This window comes from Triturus cristatus, chromosome 11 (assembly GCF_964204655.1).
Source record: "Triturus cristatus chromosome 11, aTriCri1.1, whole genome shotgun sequence".
Classification (NCBI taxonomy): domain Eukaryota; kingdom Metazoa; phylum Chordata; class Amphibia; order Caudata; family Salamandridae; genus Triturus; species Triturus cristatus.
Window position 1 is genome coordinate 781,772,576 of NC_140594.1, and position 19,194 is coordinate 781,791,769.

The 19,194-nt window shown below is 44.2% G+C and overlaps 1 protein-coding gene and 1 pseudogene across 1 annotated transcript in view; both read left to right on the forward strand.

The window, feature by feature from the left end:
- LOC146785428 (gamma-glutamyl hydrolase-like) overlaps positions 1-19,194 on the forward strand; it is an 86,782-nt gene that overhangs the window by 13,067 nt on the left and 54,521 nt on the right. Inside the window, exon 4 of the mRNA XM_085634480.1 lies at positions 12,454-12,538. Coding sequence (XP_085490606.1) covers positions 12,454-12,538 — 85 coding nt within the window. The remainder of the gene's footprint in view (positions 1-12,453; positions 12,539-19,194) is intronic.
- LOC146785429 (tubulin alpha-1C chain pseudogene) lies at positions 16,486-17,950 on the forward strand (annotated as a pseudogene).

Here is a 19,194-nt window from a genome sequence, read left to right on the forward strand (position 1 = left end):
AGGGGTATGTATGATCATTACCATTGTATCATGGATCTTTTTTGTAACGTTAAAAAGACTTTAGGAGTGCATCCGAGCCCTACCTGAGAACCAAGTTGACAAGTAACACTTAAAATGAGAGCGTTTTGAGTTGTTTACTAAATTCAAAAGGGGTGCAAGTGAGCTGCATTTGCTCTGGGGATGCATTCCGGAGCAAGCAGACCTCTGTGGAATCATACTGACTTCGTGCCCAAACTTCTTTTTATTCTGGGTGAAAGTCATTCGAATTTGCAACTGAACTATAACAATAGTATTAGGTAATACAATAATGATAGTTCAAATTCAAAATATCTTTATTCGATTTTATAAATAAAATCATAAAAGAGCATAAGGCAATAAATACCATACATTGCATCGTGAATCAATAAAACATTTTAAAAATACAGTAAGGATAATGATTACTCTTGCTACTGATATTGTTTCCATGGTTACAAAATTCTATGAAATGCTTAAATACATTTTAAATAAAGTGCAGTCACTAGAAAACCACCCCTCTCCAAATATCAAACCATGGATTTAACAGCTAACCAAGTAAAGCTTTCCAACCGTCCATGGATTTCCTGCTTCTAACTGAAAGTATAAAAAAGCAACAGCAATATTACAAACAATTAGCCTGCCTAGTAGCTGCAAATATAAGAGGGTGTCTGTGCATTTCTGGAAGGTAAGAGGTTTCAGCATATGTTTAAGGCAGCTTAGAAAGAAAAGCCTGTCAAATTTGCAAAGATTGCTCAGGCAACCAATCGTAAGGGCAGGCCGTTAGTCAGCTCCCCCAAGGCTTCAAGTCATCAGGAAAGCACCTAAGGCGCCAAACCGTGCCGGCCCTGAATCTATAAAGAAGTGACCTTTCCCACCATGAGAGTTCCAGATGCAAATAGGATGCCATCTCCCCTGAAGTTAAAAGTATATAATAGTCTTGTGTGTGACACGTATTAAAGACAACCTCCATTTATTGTGAGCTACAGAACTCCACGTGACGGGAATTGACTATCTGCTTTAGTATATGTTTACGGGAGGGAAATTAATGTCAAATTCCATAAAAGACATGGGGTAATAGAGTGATATCACACTTCATTTGAGCTTTGCGTTCACTCACACACAGATGCTTACATACACACACAATCATACTTACAGCCACTCTCTCACATAAACACACTCTTCCCTGCACAGATCCACACAACATACATTTTAAAGCATTCTTTACTTACCTCTGCAGCCAGAGAGGGTCATATTCCAGGTAAATGTACTCCATTTGTATTACACTAATATTGAACAATATAATATTATTCACTATTAGTTTAATTAAAAAAATTGACAAAACACAAGGAGATTGGAGTCCCAACTGATTCCATAAGTACGAGCTGCCCCGTGTTCTGGCACTGATTTTTCTACCTCTGATGCCAGGGGTCTCAAATGTTTTGCCAGGGGTCGCAAGTAGTAAGCCAGGGGTCGCAGCTGCGACCCCTGGCAACCCCTAAATGATATCCATGGGGAGGGGCTGCTTTGTGCAGTTTAATTTTGCCTCTGCTCTGCACGGGAAGGAAGTGCAGCCTTCTCATGTCTGGCAGTAAATATATGGTTCTAGGCATGTAAGTCGATGGCCGTGGCACTTCACTTTCCAAACCTAGTAGCTTCTGAGAGCTCTGTGTATTGGTACCAGCTAACAGGCAGCTACAGTAAGGAATTTTAGACCCTATAATGGCACCTGCAAGCATGGCTGTAGCTTGTTCTACCAACAAGGGCAAATTTCCCTAAGTAATTTCCAACAACAGTGTTTGGGAAAAGTCCTGGATGCTGCCGTCCTATGATAGCCTGCTGCTCATTTCAACATTGTGAGTGACCGTGTATTTTTTCCTGCTGAGATGACAGATGTAAAAAGTTCCCTGTCAGTTATCTAAATAATTTTGTTACCTCCCCAGAGAAGTGTCAATCTCCACTGGATTTCATAAAGCCACCTAAAGCAGAACTCATTTTAACATGAGTCCCAATATCCACGCCATGGCATAAATGTTTGTGGCAGCTAATTGATAATCATGGGTTTCAAGCTCTTTTTCCTGCTGCCTCAAGCTAGGAAGCTTGCCGAGGAGCTGTAGAGCATGTTGTGATGGCCTTTAATACCCCTTTGTGTAAGATATATGTACGAGGAGAGCTTGCGCACTGGAAGAGTGGGGTACTCAATTAATTATGTTGAATATTATTTATATATTGCAAACTGCTGCCCAAAAAAGGGCACTGTGTTACTAAAGGAAAAGCAGAAACTCAAACCACACAAAATCAGGAGCTTATGCCTACTGGTATAGCCATGTCTGCAGTTTTGTTTTACAGAAGTAGCCATCCGAAATTTGTTGTACAGATAGAGGTAGAAGATTCCAGTTGTGGGCAGCTAGGTAGGAAAAGGATAATTCTCTGATATGTGCACAGTGGGTTTGAGGAATCATTGCCAAAGCTGAATGGGAGCAATGAAGAGTGGGAGTTGAGACAATGATAGCTTTTCTTAAGCTAAGATGGGCCACAATTACTGAAAGCATTAAAGGCAAGATAGACACCTTCTGAAGCAAGCCCATTTTTCAACGGGGTGCCAGTGAAGGTCTAGGAGATGTATGGTGACATGAGCATTTCTAGAGAGTTTCAGAATCAGACAAGCTGCAAAGCTTTGCACAACTTGAGCCCTGTGTGGAAAGGAAGTTGAGGTACCAAGTTATATAGTTCGTTTCCATAATCAAGGTGTGATAAGAGCCTGAGTAACTGTCTTACAGCATGAAAGTGGGAGATAGATATAAATGATCCTCAACACCCTAAACAGCCTGAAACAGGTGGCAGCAATTTAGTTCACTTATGCTATAGAGAAATCTTGATCAACCAGGAATCCTATTTTGTGGGCAAAATCAATAAGCATTGACATAGGTCCTAAGTTAGGGGTACCTCCGGAGGGAGAGCCAGGAGTAGGAAAGTTTGGAAACATTAGTATTTCAGTTTTTATCTGAGTTAATTTTCAAGCACTTATCCTCATCTAGGTAGCCACTAAGGAACTACAAGAACAACATTTGGCTTGAGTTTCCCCACGATTGGATATAGAGACAGTGATATGCATATCGTCTGCATAAGATTCAATCTCAAAAGCAACAGAATGGACCATTTTGGCCAAAGAAACCATATAAACATTAAAAAAACAGTGGAGCTCGTTGAGGAACCATGCAAGATTCCGCATTCTTTATTATTATGTTAGGATAAACGAAAAGGATGTAGATAGGCTAGGATCTCACAGTCAGAAAAGAATAAACCCATTTGAGAGCTTCCTTGAGAAGCCCAAATGGAAAAACATGTGATAAGAGAATGGCCTGGAGCAAAGTATTTAACACTAACAAGTGATTCAAGAGAACCAAGGTGGCAAATCCAACCTGGTTCAGGGTCATTTGCAGATCATCAGTGCCGGCAAATAAAGACGTTTTGGTGCTGTGTTCAACCCGAAAGCCTGACCAAGAATTCATCCCACAGTATGGGATCCCTTTGTATCTATGTAGACTTCAATTTGTAGGCTGCAGCATAACTATATCTTTAGTTTGGAAAGCAGATGTTTCCGCTTTCCTGCCCACCTTCTTTCGATGATCTCTCCTCTCTGTCTCCTCCCTTCACCAACCATTGTAAGGCAGGTGGTGTTTGCCAGTTTCTGAAATAGCATCCTCCCAATTGGAGTAGACAGGAAGACTTCTTGATATTCCCCATCTTTTGATCATGCCATTTTCAGTAAATCAGTTTGTGGCTTGAACAAGGGAACGAACAACACAATTGATTGGAGGGTCTAAGGGAGTTTAAAGACCTGCGCGGACAAATCCCCAAATAACTGAGACTTAAACAACGTCGGAGTCCGTGGGTCTATAGCAGTCTACCTACGACACAAGCATAGCGCGCCAGCTACATACAAATATGCAGAAGTCCTTTTAAAGGGGACCAAGTCCCATCACCCACCGAAGTGGCATGCTTCATCATCTGGGACCTCCCTTAACCGCACCTGGTGCGGTTAAAGAGCTACAACTCCTTTGATTACTATAAAAAGGAGGAGCTCAAGGATGTTTTTAACTGATGTAAATTGGAGGATATCAGTCTCAAAATGGAAAGAAGCTGCCAAAAGTGTAGTGAAACTAAGTGCAGTGTGTGAAAAGGTGGTTTAAAATTGATTACCGCTAGAAAAATATTTTTATTCGATATCCAGTGGTATCAAGAGTAAAAAAGCAGAAATATTGGAGGAAAGCGTGTGCACAAATGATTTAGGAACACGTCCTCTAAGTATAGGTCTACATGTTTCAGCCAACTAGCGTCTCAACAAAATGACAGTGGCTTTCTTCAGGACCATAACATAACACTACTGCAATGTGAAAAACTGTGAAACGTAAGTACAAAAGGAACGATACCACCTACACAGGTACCTGCTTATCTGAGGATATGCGGCACCGTAGGGAAGTACAATTGTCACCTGTTGAGAAAAAGAGGTAGTTTTAACAGGGAAAGCTATTGACAGGGGTAGACATACATAAAAAGTAAGAGCTGGTCAAGATAGCAAATGTATGTAGACTAATGCAGACATTTCAAAAGTAAACGTATGCCAGGAAGGAATCTGAAATGCCTCCTTACCCGTCAATGATCGGGGAACGTCCTACACTCCTGGTCACAACTCAGGGCGTGAGGCAAAGCTCTAAAAGACAAAGGGAGCAGACCAATACTAACACGACATAGTATTGTCTAATCACTAACGTCCATGCAAACAAAATTTGATACACACACACAAAATAACATAACATGGCGGTAGGTTGACTGGCTGAAAACAGAATGTTGCAGTAGGCCCACCGCTGGGAATACTAGCAATCACTCAAGTGTTGGCTGATCAAATGCAAGAATAAATCAAATTAGCACACACACACACACTAAAGCAGCGCCACCATAAGCGTGCTCCTCACCAGTATGACCGGATTTGTTTTCTGATACTGGCAAAGCAAAGGCACACGCAGAGCACTAGATCGAGTGACGCTTCTCAGTGCCCTTATTGCAGCCTTCACAGAACGCCAAACAGAGCATCAGCGCTGTATCCCATTCAATCTAGTGTCTGGTAAGTGCAAAGGAAGAAAGCCCAGCACTAGCAAAATGGATCTAAACAAAAAGGCCTTAGGAGAGGTGTCCGAAATATGGACACAGCCTCAAATGTGTAAACTGAAGCCTACGATCCAAGGATCAAAGGTATGCTTACCTGTCCGTCGTTACCCCGGACCTTCTTCCTGATTGTTCCGAGTGGTAACCGGAACAGTGTAAGCATACCGACCTTGAAACCTCACGGAGACTCGCCCACAACTCTGAACCAATCCCGCGCGTGACCCTTGTCACATGACTCGGGAGTCCCAGCAACGAGCGCGATGTGGAGCATGCCGAAAGAGCATGCTGGGTAATGTAGTTTGACAGCAAAACCCTCCTACGGGCTCGTCCGTATACTAAATCATAAAACATCAAACATCATAACGGATCGTATTATCAAAAACATAGTGGGATCATATCAAGAGCGATCAGATTAGCAAAAAGTAACAGTTGTTATTCCTCAAACTCTCACGATGCTGGATCTGATTCCTAGTGGCAAGCTCAATGAAACGGACACTATAGGGGCAGCGTCCTATGCATCCCAAATGTAAAAAAGGCAGCAGATCCGCCGTGGTCTGATGTGCTAGGTTGGGAACGAATGGGAAAAAGGGACAGGCAAAGGGGCCATATGGTATATAGTGGCAGAAGTATTCACCAGAGTAACACGGATACATTCTCATGACATGTAGACTGTCAACAGCAATCAGCACTAGATATATGGTTCTCAGATATGTACTGAACCGGTGATGGCAAGAACAGTCAAAAAGTTATTATTACAGGCACAACAAAACAACCGCAAAGAAACCATCATGAGTCAAGTGGAGACCTAGTGGCCTCGAGGTAAACGGGACGAAGCACTATCACAGTGAAGTCCAGGGAATAGCCTCATTCAACCCCACCTGGTCACTGCTCAGTTTAAAAACCCAACGTTGTTTTTTCTTAAACAGGAATTTGGAAATGTCAGTGACATGGGACGGAATGAAAGGTTGTTCGAGTATCGTCCACCTTATGTCTTCAGGCCTGTGCTTAAGATCCAAGAAATGTCTGGTTAGACATGTCGCCTGTCTCTGACATCTAATGGTGCTATTGTGTTCCATTATTCGCATTTTGACCTTCCTGGTAGTCATTCCTACATATGTCTTGTCACAGGGACAAGTAATCAGATAAATTACTCTCTCGCTATTGCAGTTTGTGTGTTTCAACTGTCTCCAAGGTTTGCTTGTTCCAATATCAATTTCGGTGGTGTGTTGCGTGTGTATACAAACCGCACAATTGCCACAAGCATAATGACCCTGGACCGGTGGCAAATTCCAAAGAGTGTTGGTCATAGAGGCCAATGTGTTTCTCGGACGTGTATGTACCAAAGTATCACGCAAATTTGCGCTTCTCTTAAACGAAAATAATGGAGGAGCTAGATGTACCTGCCCTACATTCAGAATGCGCCAGTGTTTGCGTATGATTTTCTGTATTTGGTTCGACTGAGTACTAAACGTTTGTACGCAGGTCAGTCTGTCCAGGGGGGGCTTCGGTGTCGAGGGCTCAAGTAAGGCCTCTCGGTTGTTGTTGCCAGCTCGTTTGTATGATCGGCGAATCAACTTAGAGGGGTACTGGCGAGCCTTCAGATTGTGAGAAAGAACAGCAGCATGCTCCTTGAAACTGTCGGTAGTGGAACAGTTCCGCCTTAGTCTCAGGAATTGCCCAAAGGGTAAACTTGAACGGAGTGACTTGGGATGGAAACTGTCATAGGACAAAAGGGAATTTCTCGCCATCGGTTTGGTGTATAGCTCACTAGCCAAACCGTTGTCAAAAGGAAAGACACGGAGGTCCAAGAATGGCAAGCTGAGTTTGCTAGCTTCCATAGTGAAATTGAGGAAAATGTTTTGATCATTAAGCCACAAATGAAAGATCTCTAAGGTGGCAAGGTCGCCCCGCCAAATGACGAAAATGTCGTCAATATAGCGCTTCCATACGACTATACTGTCGCGAAAGGGATTGTTGATATTCAGAACAGTGCTTTGTTCGAACAGATGTACGTAGAGATTGGCCAGACTGGGGACAAAAACACTGCCCATCGAAGTACCCGATGTTTGGAGGTAGAATTGATTTTCGAACTTAAAAAAGTTTTCGATCATAGCCAGCCTGGCACAATTCATAATAAATGTCACTGGCGAACTCAACCCACTTGTGTTCACTTCAAGGAGCCCTCTGATGGCTTCAAGGGTCTCTGTCTGGGAAATGCAGGTATAAAGTGATTCCACATCAAAACTGACGAGGAAATCAGTGTCAGTATTGAAGTCCAGACCGGGGAGCAGCTGTAGTACGTCTTTAGTGTCCTGCAAGTATGTTGGCATGGTTTTCACAAAAGGCCTCAGGAAGATGTCCACAAAAGTGGACAAAGGTTCAAGGAGTGAACCCAGTCCAGAAATGATAGGTCTGCCCGGCGGGGGACGTTGTACCTTATGTAATGTAGGTAGCACGTAGAAGTAGGGGGTGATAGGGTGTTCAGTCACCAAATATTCTTCTTCCCGTGCTGAAATCCAGCCCTCCAGCTTGGCCTCAGTGACCAGCTCAAAGATTTCTTTTTTGATACGGGGTGTAGGATCTCTCTCCAGGCGTTTGTAAAATCTCTCATCGCTTAATTGTCTTAAGCACTCGATCCTGTAATCTTGTGCATTGAGGATCACAATAGCTCCACCCTTATCGTCGGGCTTAATGATGATATTAGAGTTTTTAGAGAGAGCAGTAAGAGCCTGTTTTTCAAGGTTAGGTAAGTTATGGTAATGTCTCGTGGGTTCACTCTTAAGGGCCGAGATATCTTTGTTCACCGCTGTCTCGTATGCAAGAACATGTGCAGGTACCGAATGAGCAGGTGGGTTGAAAGTGGATTTATTTCTCAAACCGCTATCACTAACTCCATCTTCTGCATCTGTAATGTCATGATCTTTATCTTTGAAAAAGAAGTGTAACCTAATTTTACGAAAGAAGTTGGCTACCTCCATTGCAAGGTAAAAGGGTCCCCTGGATTGGTCGGAACAAAGCCCAGCCCTCTATTGAGGACTTTGTCTTCCATGTCCGTCAAGGTGTAAGAGCTAAGGTTCACCACTAGCTGCTGCTGGATCCTGCCCCTGTTTGACCTTTCGCCGTGCTGGTGAGGTTGGTGGGCTCCAATGGACCCGTGTCTGATTTTGAGTTTGATTTTGTTGGCCTCTTCTCCGCCCCCTCGACCGGCCCCGGCCCTGGCCTAAAAAAGGCTGATTGTGAAAAAACTGTGGTGGCGGATTGAAAGGCATCATGTTGGGAAGGAAGGGAGGGTTGGGATATTGCCATGTTGGAGGCTGCCACCATTGCGGTTGTTGGCTGCCTCGCCAGTTGCGTCTAGAATTATTCCCTCTACCTCTAAAGTGAGATGGTTCATTAGTGGTTGAGTCAGAGTCACTGGACCAGTCCTCTGACCCAGATGAGGAATAATTAGAGCCATAACGTCTGCCTTTCCTGTTGATCTCTGGTGGAACATAGTTCTCTTGTGTGTAAGGATACACTTTCTCCATAGAAAACTTTGCTAGGTCTTTTTTGAACTTATCAATTTTAGAGGAGAGAATGCCATCTTTAAAGTCTTTGTTAGATTTATTACTCTCATCGAGATTTTTCTTGTAGATGGAGTTGGACAGCGTGGTCTTGATCTGTCCCTCCAACAATTGAATCTCGATCAAGATAGCATCAGCGATGCGCTTCGCGGTACTGATGATCAAAATCAACCAGTCGCGAGTGCAACGCCAAGCTATCAATGACCAGTCTTTTAGGAAGATCTTGTCTTGCAAGAAGAGGCGAGGTGTGTTAGTGACAATTAACCCAGTCGGTGCACAATTACTGCGTAAATACTCCGTCATGTCGTGTGTGATTTTTTCAAAATGAGGAGTTTGGCCCAATCATTACCTGATCCTCCTCCCGGGTTAACCACATTATCTAGAATACTAGGGGTGGTAGTCAGAATAAGTCTAGCCATGTCATCATCAAAGGCTAACCCTGTAAGTTCAGCCATGTTGACACAGTCAAAATACCGCACCTGAAATGAAGTGAGAACTGCAGTACAAAATTAATACACAAAAGCAATGCTGTGTGTCTAACAGGGAATGACCCGCAGCCGTAGCTGCACAAGATAACGAAAAACACAATTGATTGGAGGGTCAAAGGGAGTTTAAAGACATGCGCGGACAAATCCCCAAATAACTGAGACTTAAACAACGTCGGAGTCCGTGGGTCTATAGCAGTCTACCTACGACACAAGCATAGCGCGCCAGCTACATACAAATATGCAGAAGTCCTTTTAAAGGGGACCAAGTTGAACAAGGGAACACCTGGACTAAGAAATGTGGTAATGTTCAAGGTGGCTACCAAACACCTCAATAAAAGCAATGGGCTGCCTGCCCTTCTCCCACAGCACCTGTCCCATCGGGCTCTGACAGAGAAGAGTTGAGCCAGAAAAAAATCACTGATTTGGAGCAGGAGTCGGTGGGACTGACACACAAACTCAGTGAATACTATTAAATGCCTCGTAACAGCAGGGAAGCACTGTGGTGGAGCATACACTGCTTTACATTGGACCAAATATGCCTACAGGAATCTGAGAGTAGCGTTGGTTGGATTCCTTCAAACTTTCAGGTGTGGCTTTTTGTCTGAGTATCAATGTTTTCAGCTGTAAGATGGCCCAGTGGGTTCCCCTTTGGAGTTCTAGGAGCTCTGCGCATCAGTAATGAGGAAAGCACTGGGACAGGAAGCATGCCTGTCTCCCTTGAAGGAGTAAAGATAAGAAGGGGAACAAATGCAAAACGCCTTGAGTGTCTGGAGGAGTATGACATAGACTGCCTTGAGTGCTTATAACCAGTTTTGCTTAGAACTACAGCCTCAGTTACTTTGACTGCTGCCATAAGAATCCACTGCTTGACACCCATGGGCTGCCCAAGATCCGAGGCTCATCACCGCTTTCATGCACTGCAGCGAAGAACACATTGCACCAACAACCACATTGATCCTGTTATCCCCATGAAAGAAAATACACTAATCGAAACCCGGCATCTCCTCCTAGAGGAAAGTGCTTAAGAAGTCAATAGTGGTTGATCGTTTGCTTCCATCAGATTTACCTTTGGTGCTTTTGTTCTCTCACAACCTCTGCCTCAGTGTATTTTTGTGCTGCCCAACCGGTGGTGCCCTTGGCTTTCTGTGCTAACTTCCCACCTGGTAGCATGCAGGACACCTGGTGCAAATGGTCACTCTAGCGGTGCACCACAGTTTAAACTACATACAGTCCCTGCACTGGCTCTTGCCAGTGTGCCACCTTTTCTAATGAAGTACTGAGCGTTTGATAAATCACATCACATTCACCTCCAAGGGCATCTTGCCTCCCAAAACATTCACCTGACCACCCAGTTTGTGAATGCACTTGACACTGGACCTACTGCATCCTCGCTGTCATGCAGAGAATGGCACTTCCCTTTGAAATCCTTGTAAGGACACACAAGCATAAAGCAACACTTACAGACAGCCCAAACATGGTGAAAAGCCAACGAGACATGTATAGATTAGGCTGCAGCACTCACTGCAAACACATACCCCTTTGTAATGCAGATCATGTAGAAAAGAAGATGCCACTGATAGAGAAAGTCAATGACCCCTGATTTTAAGTTTTTCACTGCTAGTTGCTTTTGGTACACTATTAAACTTAAGAGAATACAAGTAATACTCTTTCATAAATCAGTAGAACAAAACAGCCAATACCTAGATCATGTGTCGTTTACACAACCACATATGGGTTCCAACCACACCACCCTCTAAGCTTTGATTTTTCGATCATGCTACCCCTGAAGCAACACAGAACTGTGACCAAACCATCTTGAATTTCAACTGTCAAGCTTTTGAGTCACAAAAGGCCTCGGAGCACGTTCTTCAATAGACTGACCTAGCCCAGGAGAGGAAGAATACCCATTTAAAAATCTAAAACTCTAGAATACTACTCACTTTATTGTCTCTGTCAGTTTCCCACCTATACTTTGCTTTTAGTTTCATTTAAGTGTGCTTGTTCAACAATTCATTTTTTTGTATTTTACCACGTTGTAGGCTGTTATGAAATGACTGATTATTGACTCAGGGTCACACACTATGTCACTGACACCCTTCCCTTCCCTGATATCATTCTCATAATCCTTGCTATCTGGAAAAGATCAGAAGAACTCAAGTGACTCATATATTACTTCTCAAGGCTGATTAGGTATAGTAGCAAGAAAAAAGCTGGGGAGACATTGACAATTCCAACAAAAAATTAGGGAATTGTAATGCTCCAAATCTGAAAACGGAATTACAGATATGCAGGAATTTACCCCTGCTTCCATATCAGTTGTCTAGTGCCACTAGATGGACCTCCGCTTTGCTACTGCCCTACCTTAAGGCATTTTCCAAGCTACACGATCCCATGGGCGTATTATTAAACAGAGGCTCAGACAAAAAGGAGCTTTCGGGATGTGTATCAACTGTGTGCATACTGAAGTAGTACACAGTCATTGTGCCCCCGTTTGAGAGAGAAGAAAGGGGTACAGTGGGCCCCCAGATATCCACCTAAAATATGTGTAGTAGCTTACTCTACCAACCTGCAGGGGGTTCTCTTTCCCCTTTAAAATGCATGCCAGACTGCCACCTGCACAGAAATGGCGGACCAGCCACTTCAAACAGCGAATCCACCTTGCAGGTGTGAGTTTGCAACTGTACTGGGGACAGTGCATTTATTGTGAGAGGGTGCACAGACCCAGTCTGCACTTAGCACACCAAGTTAAAGGTGCACCCTAGTGCAGAGTAGGGCAGCACACTCTATCTTTAACACGGGTTCTGTTTTTTTATATAAAAATGTTGCTGCCAAGGAAGTAGAGATTACAATAATTCAGGTTTTAGAATTAAACATGTTCTCCTAAAAACACTGCCATCAGGAATTGCTATTACTTTTTTTACGTGCTGGATAATCATTTTATTCCAAAATGTAAAACTAAACTTCTACTTCGAAGTCTCACACCAGTGAGTCATCCAAACAGTCTGCATGCTGTGGTGCCTTTGAGCACGTGATCAGTCATGGTAGGCGGGAGCTTCACGTGTGCCGCTACAGTAACCCAAACACAGCAGTTCATACAGCAATATCAGCAAAGCAGCGGTATTTCCTGTTGATAAGGGTGTCAGATTGTTGTTGGGAAAAAACATTAAGATTTACTGTGGAATCTCACAAAAACATCTCACCATTGTGTCTCTCTCTTTTGTCAGGATCCTGTTTCCTGGTGGTGCTGTTGACCTTCAGACGTCGGGTTATGCGAAAGCAGCAGCAATTTTCTACAAGATGGCTATGGAGGTGGGTCTCACCACTAGCTCTAAAAAGTGGTTTAAGGACCTAGAGCTGGGGTAGCACTAAACAGTTTAAAGGAACATGATCTGTGAAAGACCATAGTGCAGCCAATATCTCAAGTGGAGATAGGGGGGGTTTATAAGGCCACCATATCAGTGTCTGAGTTGAGGACCTCAATGCGGTGGTTGGTGTTATGTGGTGCGCATGAGGGCGTTATGGGTAAATGCTAGATTTATCATGGTGTGCATGAGAGTGCAGCAGGTTTGGCTGTGTTTTGTCAGTTGTATGAGTAAGTTGCCATCTTGTGGAAGTGAAAGGGTTCTATCTAACATGGGATTTTTGAGGATGTCTGTTTAAAGGTGTGACTGAAACATTGGTACGTGTTGATTGATATTCCTCTCTTGAAAGTTATGTAATAAGTCAGATGAAACCCCGTTTAGGGGCCCCCGACATATGTTGGGTATGCTTGATATGGACTATTTATAGTGTGCTGCTCATGAACATGTTAGTGGGTTATGGACTACTGTGTCTATTCTGACTCTATTCTCACTCTCTAAGTCAGAATCTGTGTATGTTTAAGTTTGATGTTCAACAGGGCTTCTTGGTGGTAAAGAGAACGTCTCTACTGTGGAAGAGAGCAGAGAATGCACAACATTGTGCAACATTTTAGTGTCATCATTTCCTAGATAAGGAAGGTAAGCCATGGATAGAACATTAATTGGAGAACACCTTTCATAGTCCCTAATATGTACTTTCAAAATAGTTCAACAGAAGGTGTAAAATAGTAGTTTGCACAGGAATTGGAGTCCAGATTTGTCATCTTCAGAATGAGCAACATCTGCTCAGTTATAAGTTCATCCATGAAGGCCCCCTTGGGTGAGGGATGTGTGGATGATATTTAGTGGAGGCAGCAAGACTTCCCTGGGTACCCCTTCACCACAACTTTCCGTTAGGAATCAGCCTTCAAATATAGGGGGGGGGTTACCAAATTCATCTGCAGAGTGGGCAATAAAGACAGTACACCTTAGTGAGATACAGCTTGGGCTATCATGGCAAGTCAGGTGTAGCTGGTCTGTTGCATTTTGGACTTCAGCTGCAGCTTGTACCAGATGGAAGATATTAGAGCCCATAATCACACCTACATTTCTTACTTTGTTCGAAAGATTTGGACCAGGGCCAATTTTCTTTCCAGTGTTTTTTTTAATTTCATTTAGTGATGATAATTCACTGGGATTAGTGGCGGAGGTCTAGAGTGGCATTAGATTGTCAAGGAAAGATGTTAGGCAGAGGTGGAACTGCTGATCTGTTATCATTGGGTTGTTCGGTGCAAAAGCTGTTATTTCAGAGTGGAAGGGGTACGGTCCAGTTGTATTCCAAGGTCTAACAGTCAATTTAAGGGTACATGGGGTTAGGCATCAACAGAGACATTGTGGTGTGTGGGCTGAGTAGAATTATATTATGTTAACTCTAGGTGAAGCTGACTTTTTTTGTCAATATGTTGAGGGCCAGTGGGGTGAATATTGCACCCAGAGTATGAAAAGACTTGTGGGTTCAGCAGAGGATAAGTTGAATTTGGTTTAGTAATTTTGGGTTAGTGACAAGGCCTTTAGCCAAGGACATTTAAGGTTTATCAAACCAAGTGTTAAGGTGCTTTTCTGTGATTTTATAGGCAAAGTGGAGGAACAGCATTGAAAAAGGGTGGGGGCGGGGTTTGGGGAAAGTCTGCAGATAAGACGAAATTAGGAATTAGAAGGTGAAGGTGAAGATGGATAGCATTTGAAGACAAAATACTTTAATTCAGAAGTTGATTAGCGTTTGATGGATTTGGTAGAAATAAAGTTTTTGAAAACAATTTCTAGGCCTCCTTTCTCGGCAAATGTTCTTTGTGTGACAATGTTTGAGTAGAATTTTGTGAGCTGGTAATTGGGTTAGTCAATGATTGGGTTTGTCAATGGTTAGTGGTCCATGGTAGTGTAGCCAGGCTTCACTGATGAAGAGCAGGTCAGAGTTGCAGTCAAATATCATTCATAAGTGTTCAGGCAATGCTTGGTCAATGATCTTGCATGTTTGAGAGTATACAAATGTAGCTGAATCCACTTTAGGAGTAAGAGGGCATTTGTGTTAGATAAGGAGGTTGTTTAACAACAGGGAGTATGCAGTCACTGTCTGACTCAATTACGCTGAGTAGTGACTTACCAGGCTTGCAAGAGTGAAGGATAGAAGAATGGGTAGATTGGAAAAATGGTAGGCGGAAAGGAGAATTGAGGAAGGGTTTATAGTGTCTGAAAAAGTGAGTTGAAAGAAGACTGGTGTGCTTGAGGAAGGAGAGGTTGAAGGGCTAAGAAAGTTGCAATAGGCTTTCTGTCTGACTCAAGCTGAGTACTGCATTTGCAGACTTGGGAAGAGGTGAGGAATAGGCCTGGGCTAAAATTCCATTCTGCTCGCGGAAATTGCGATAATTTGACTTTTTCGCGTTCCGCGGAGAGCGCGAAAATGTAAAAATGTCCGCAATCCGCATTTTACCGAAATTTTTTTTGCTTGCTCGCGCTGTAAAATAATACATTCTCGCGTGCGCGCGATCGCCTTACCTGAATCCCTGCGTTCGCTGACAAGTTTTCCCGATCCGGTCGCGTTCTCCACAAGATGTTGGATTGTTGGTAGCTATTTGCGCTGTCTCGCGACAGTTCGCGCCCGCAGTAATGTCATTCGTCGAGCGATCACGTCTTTCTTGAAAACAAGATGGCCGCGCCCGCGAGCAGCCGCATGGGTAAGTTGGCGAGCTGCGACCACGCAGAAAATACCACAAACGGGCGGGAAAAAAACTTCTGCATCTTCGCGATATTTCCGCATGTTTGCGGAGATTTATAACATTTTTGCGATAATTTGCGAAAGTGAATTTCGCAATTTCCGCCCAGCCCTAGTGAGGAAGCAGGAAAAGATAAAGAGGAGGTAATGGGTTTAGCAGGAGAAGAAGTTCACAGGGAGTGAGAGGAGGTTGGAAGAAGTATTTAAAGCGGGGGAATTAGAAAGCAGAGGCAGTGTGAAAAAAAGATGTGTTAAGGAAGTGGTGGGTAATAAAGGAAGTGAGGTGGGGGAGGTTGCAGGGAGATTTAAAGTCAGCATGTGGATGAAGATGTGCAGTCACATAGGTGCCTGGAAATAGGGATGATAGAGGGGAAGCCACAATTTACAGGAAGGAAAAAAGGATGCAGGAGGGTTGAGAAGAGGATGAGGGACAGATGAGAAGAGGTGGAGCCTGTAACTAAGGAGTGAGATGGATAATGAAGGCTGTGGGAGAATGAGTCTATTGCGAAGAGGGAAGCCAGTGGGAGCAGGAGAATGTGTGAAATGGGAAAGAGGTTGGGTGGCAGGTAAGTGGGTGGGAATACCCAGTCCTGTGTGAAGAAGTAAGTGTGAAGAGGAAGGAGGGATGCTGGTGAAGGAAATGTGTTAGGCATGGATAATAAGGAGAAGGGATAGGACTAATAGACACAAGAAGGGGAGGAGGTGAGGACAGGTAAAGTAGGTGGGAAAACGATTTTTACTGGAATCTGGAATGTTGGGACTTTTTAGCATGGTTTTGTCTGAATGTTGATTCATATTTCCAGTGGTTACAGTTTATTACTCAGGGTCTATTCCGGAGTTGGAGATGCTTAGCTGCTGATTCCTTCTTTGTAGTGGTGTTAACCATGGGCAGTGAAAGCTCAACTTCCAGATCTACTGCTATTGTTGGTGTTACATCAGTCCGGTGTCAGTCCAGTGAGACTCCAAGTCCTTCTTTAGTGGCTTGCTGTGATCTGTTCTGAGATTTGAGGATCACTAGAACTGTTATGTATCTATTGAGTCTCTATTTTCTTCTTTAATAGTGTATTGGTAAACATGGACAGCAGATGCACCCCTTCCACAGTGCATTGTAGCTTTGGTTGTCGGTCAATATTAACTTGACCGTCAACTACATCCCCGGAGGGAGTGGACCAAGCACACCCTCCGCCCCTGAACATCAGCTCTAGCTCCCTCTGAACCCAACGACCAGCAGCCCCAGACCCTACGACCATGCGTGAGTGTATTTCCATCCATGTGGGCCAGGCCGGTGTGCAGATTGGCAACGAATGCTGGGAGCTCTACTGCCTTGAGCATGGCATCCAGGCTGACGGTACCATGCCCAGTGACAAGACCATCGATGGTGACGATAACTCCTTTAACACCTTCTTCAGTGAGACGGGTGCGGGAAAGCAGGTTCCCCGGGTAGTATTTGTGGACTTGGAGCCAGCAGTGATAGATGAGGTGAGGAATGGGACCTAGAGGCAGCTCTTCCACCCAGAGCAGCTCATTACTGGAAAGGAGGATGCTGCCAATAACTATGCCCGGGGCCATTACACGGTTGGGAAAGAGATCATTGACCTGGTGCTGGAGCGCATCCGGAAACTGGCTGACCAGTGTACTGGACTGCAAGGCTTCCTGATCTTCCACAGTTTTGGAGGTGGCACTGGGTCTGGATTCACATCCCTGCTCATGGAACGACTTTCTGTTGACTATGGCAAAAAGTCCAAACTAGAGTTTGCAATCTACCCTGCTCCCCAAGTATCCACTGCTGTGGTGAAGCCCTACAACTCCATCCTTACTACCCACACCCCCCTGGAGCACTCGGACTGTGCATTCATGGTCGACAACGAGGCCATCTATGACATTTGTCGCCGGAACCTGGACATAGAGCGCCCAACATACACTAACCTTAACCGGCTTATCGGCCAGATTGTCTCTTCCATCACAGCCTCACTGCGATTTGATGGTGCTCTCAATGTGGACCTGACAGAGTTCCAGACCAATTTGGTGCCGTATCCCCGCATCCACTTCCCACTGGTGACCTAATCGCCCATCATCTCGGCCAAGAAGGCCTACCATGAGCACCTCTCTATGTCGGAGATTACCAATGCATGCTTTGAGCCATCCAACCAAATGGTCAAGTGCGATCCCCGCCATGGCAAGTACATGGCTTGCTGCATGCTGTACCGGGGCGACGTTGTGCCTAAGGATGTCAATGCAGCAATCGCGGCCATCAAAACAAAGCGAACCATCCAGTTTGTGGATTGGTGTCCAACAGGTTTTAAGGTTGGTATTAACTACCAGCCCCCAACAGCTGTTCCTGGTGGGGACCTTGCCAGAGTACAGAGAGCAGTCTGCATGCTCAGCAACACCACAGCCATTGCAGAGGCCTGGGCCCGCCTCGATCCCAAGTTTGATCTCATGTATGCCAAGCGTGTCTTCGTTCATTGGTACGTTGGAGAGGGTATGGAGGAAGGAGAGTTTTCATAAGCTCGTGAGGATCTGGCCGCTTTGGAGAAAGACTACGAAGAGGCGGGCACCGACTCAGTGGAAGGAGAAGATGAAGGGGAGGAATATTAGGCACAGAGTGGCCTGACGTAACTTTCTGATCTGTTTCTCTGTCTTCTGCCATAATTGTAGAATCTTGTCCGTTCTCTTATTCTTGTTCCTGTCCATGTACATGTTATCATTCCTGTCTCAAGCAGCTTGGAATAAAGATTTTTTAACCTAAAAAATAAATAAATAAATATATAATTTAAAAAAAAATTGCATTCTTTTTTCCACAACTTAATTTTGTTGTTGTAAGCAGATACAGATCCGATGTCATATGAAACACCAGTAAAAGATAACAACAAGCAGCATTGATGTCAACATTTTCCATGATAATATATCTGTGTTGATGTAAAAAACACATTAAAGAGAAAAGAAAAAATAAGATTTTAACAACAAACAATAGTGCCATAACAATATCGCTGGAGGCATGTAGGTCGATGCAATTTAGTACCCATATAAATTAGGTCTTCATCTGTAGCGTAGCACAATACCATTAACCCAACAATTCTTCAACAGTGGGAGGAGTATCTAAGTCTAAGTCGCTGTAAAGACCGGGATCTCTAGACCCATACAAAAGTCAAGTCCTTTCTTCCAGGTCGCAACCAACGGCCGAGACTCACTCTTCCATACCCTAGCCACATCACGCTTAGCCAGCGTGAGGCCTAGAAACAGCAAGTGGCACTTATATCTATTGCCACCTAGTCCCTCAGATATATGAAGCATAAATAAGCGAGGCAAGGGTTGAATATCCCAACCCAGGATCTCCGAAAGGCACGCAGCAACCCCCCTCCAAAACCGCGATAACGACGTACACTGTCATACTGTGTGGAACAAGTTACCCTCATTCGCCACACATCACAAGCATCTAGGGGACGCAATTAGCCCCGCCCGCCACGGCTTATATCTGGTGAAGTATACCTTGTGCAGGTATTTGAATTGGATCAGCCGCAAGCGGGCTGCAATCGCTGCGCCACGTGGGGATTAGAGCACCTCCACCCAATTATCCTCGTCAAGGGGCCTCAGGTTTAGCTGCCAGGCCTCCTGTGTTTTATGCAGTGTGGTGGGGGTGTTATTTATGAGCGTATGGTAAACCTTAGTTATTTTGTGATCCCCCAGATCACCCATGAAGACTTTGGCCTCAATGGGGTTAAATTCAGGTATAGTATCTTGTTGCGCCAAATATGGGGAGAGGGCATGTCTCAATTGTAAGTACTTGTAAAATTGTGCGTGAGGCATATTACATTCTGTTTGTAGTTCTTGAAAACACTTCAGGCTACCTCCATGCA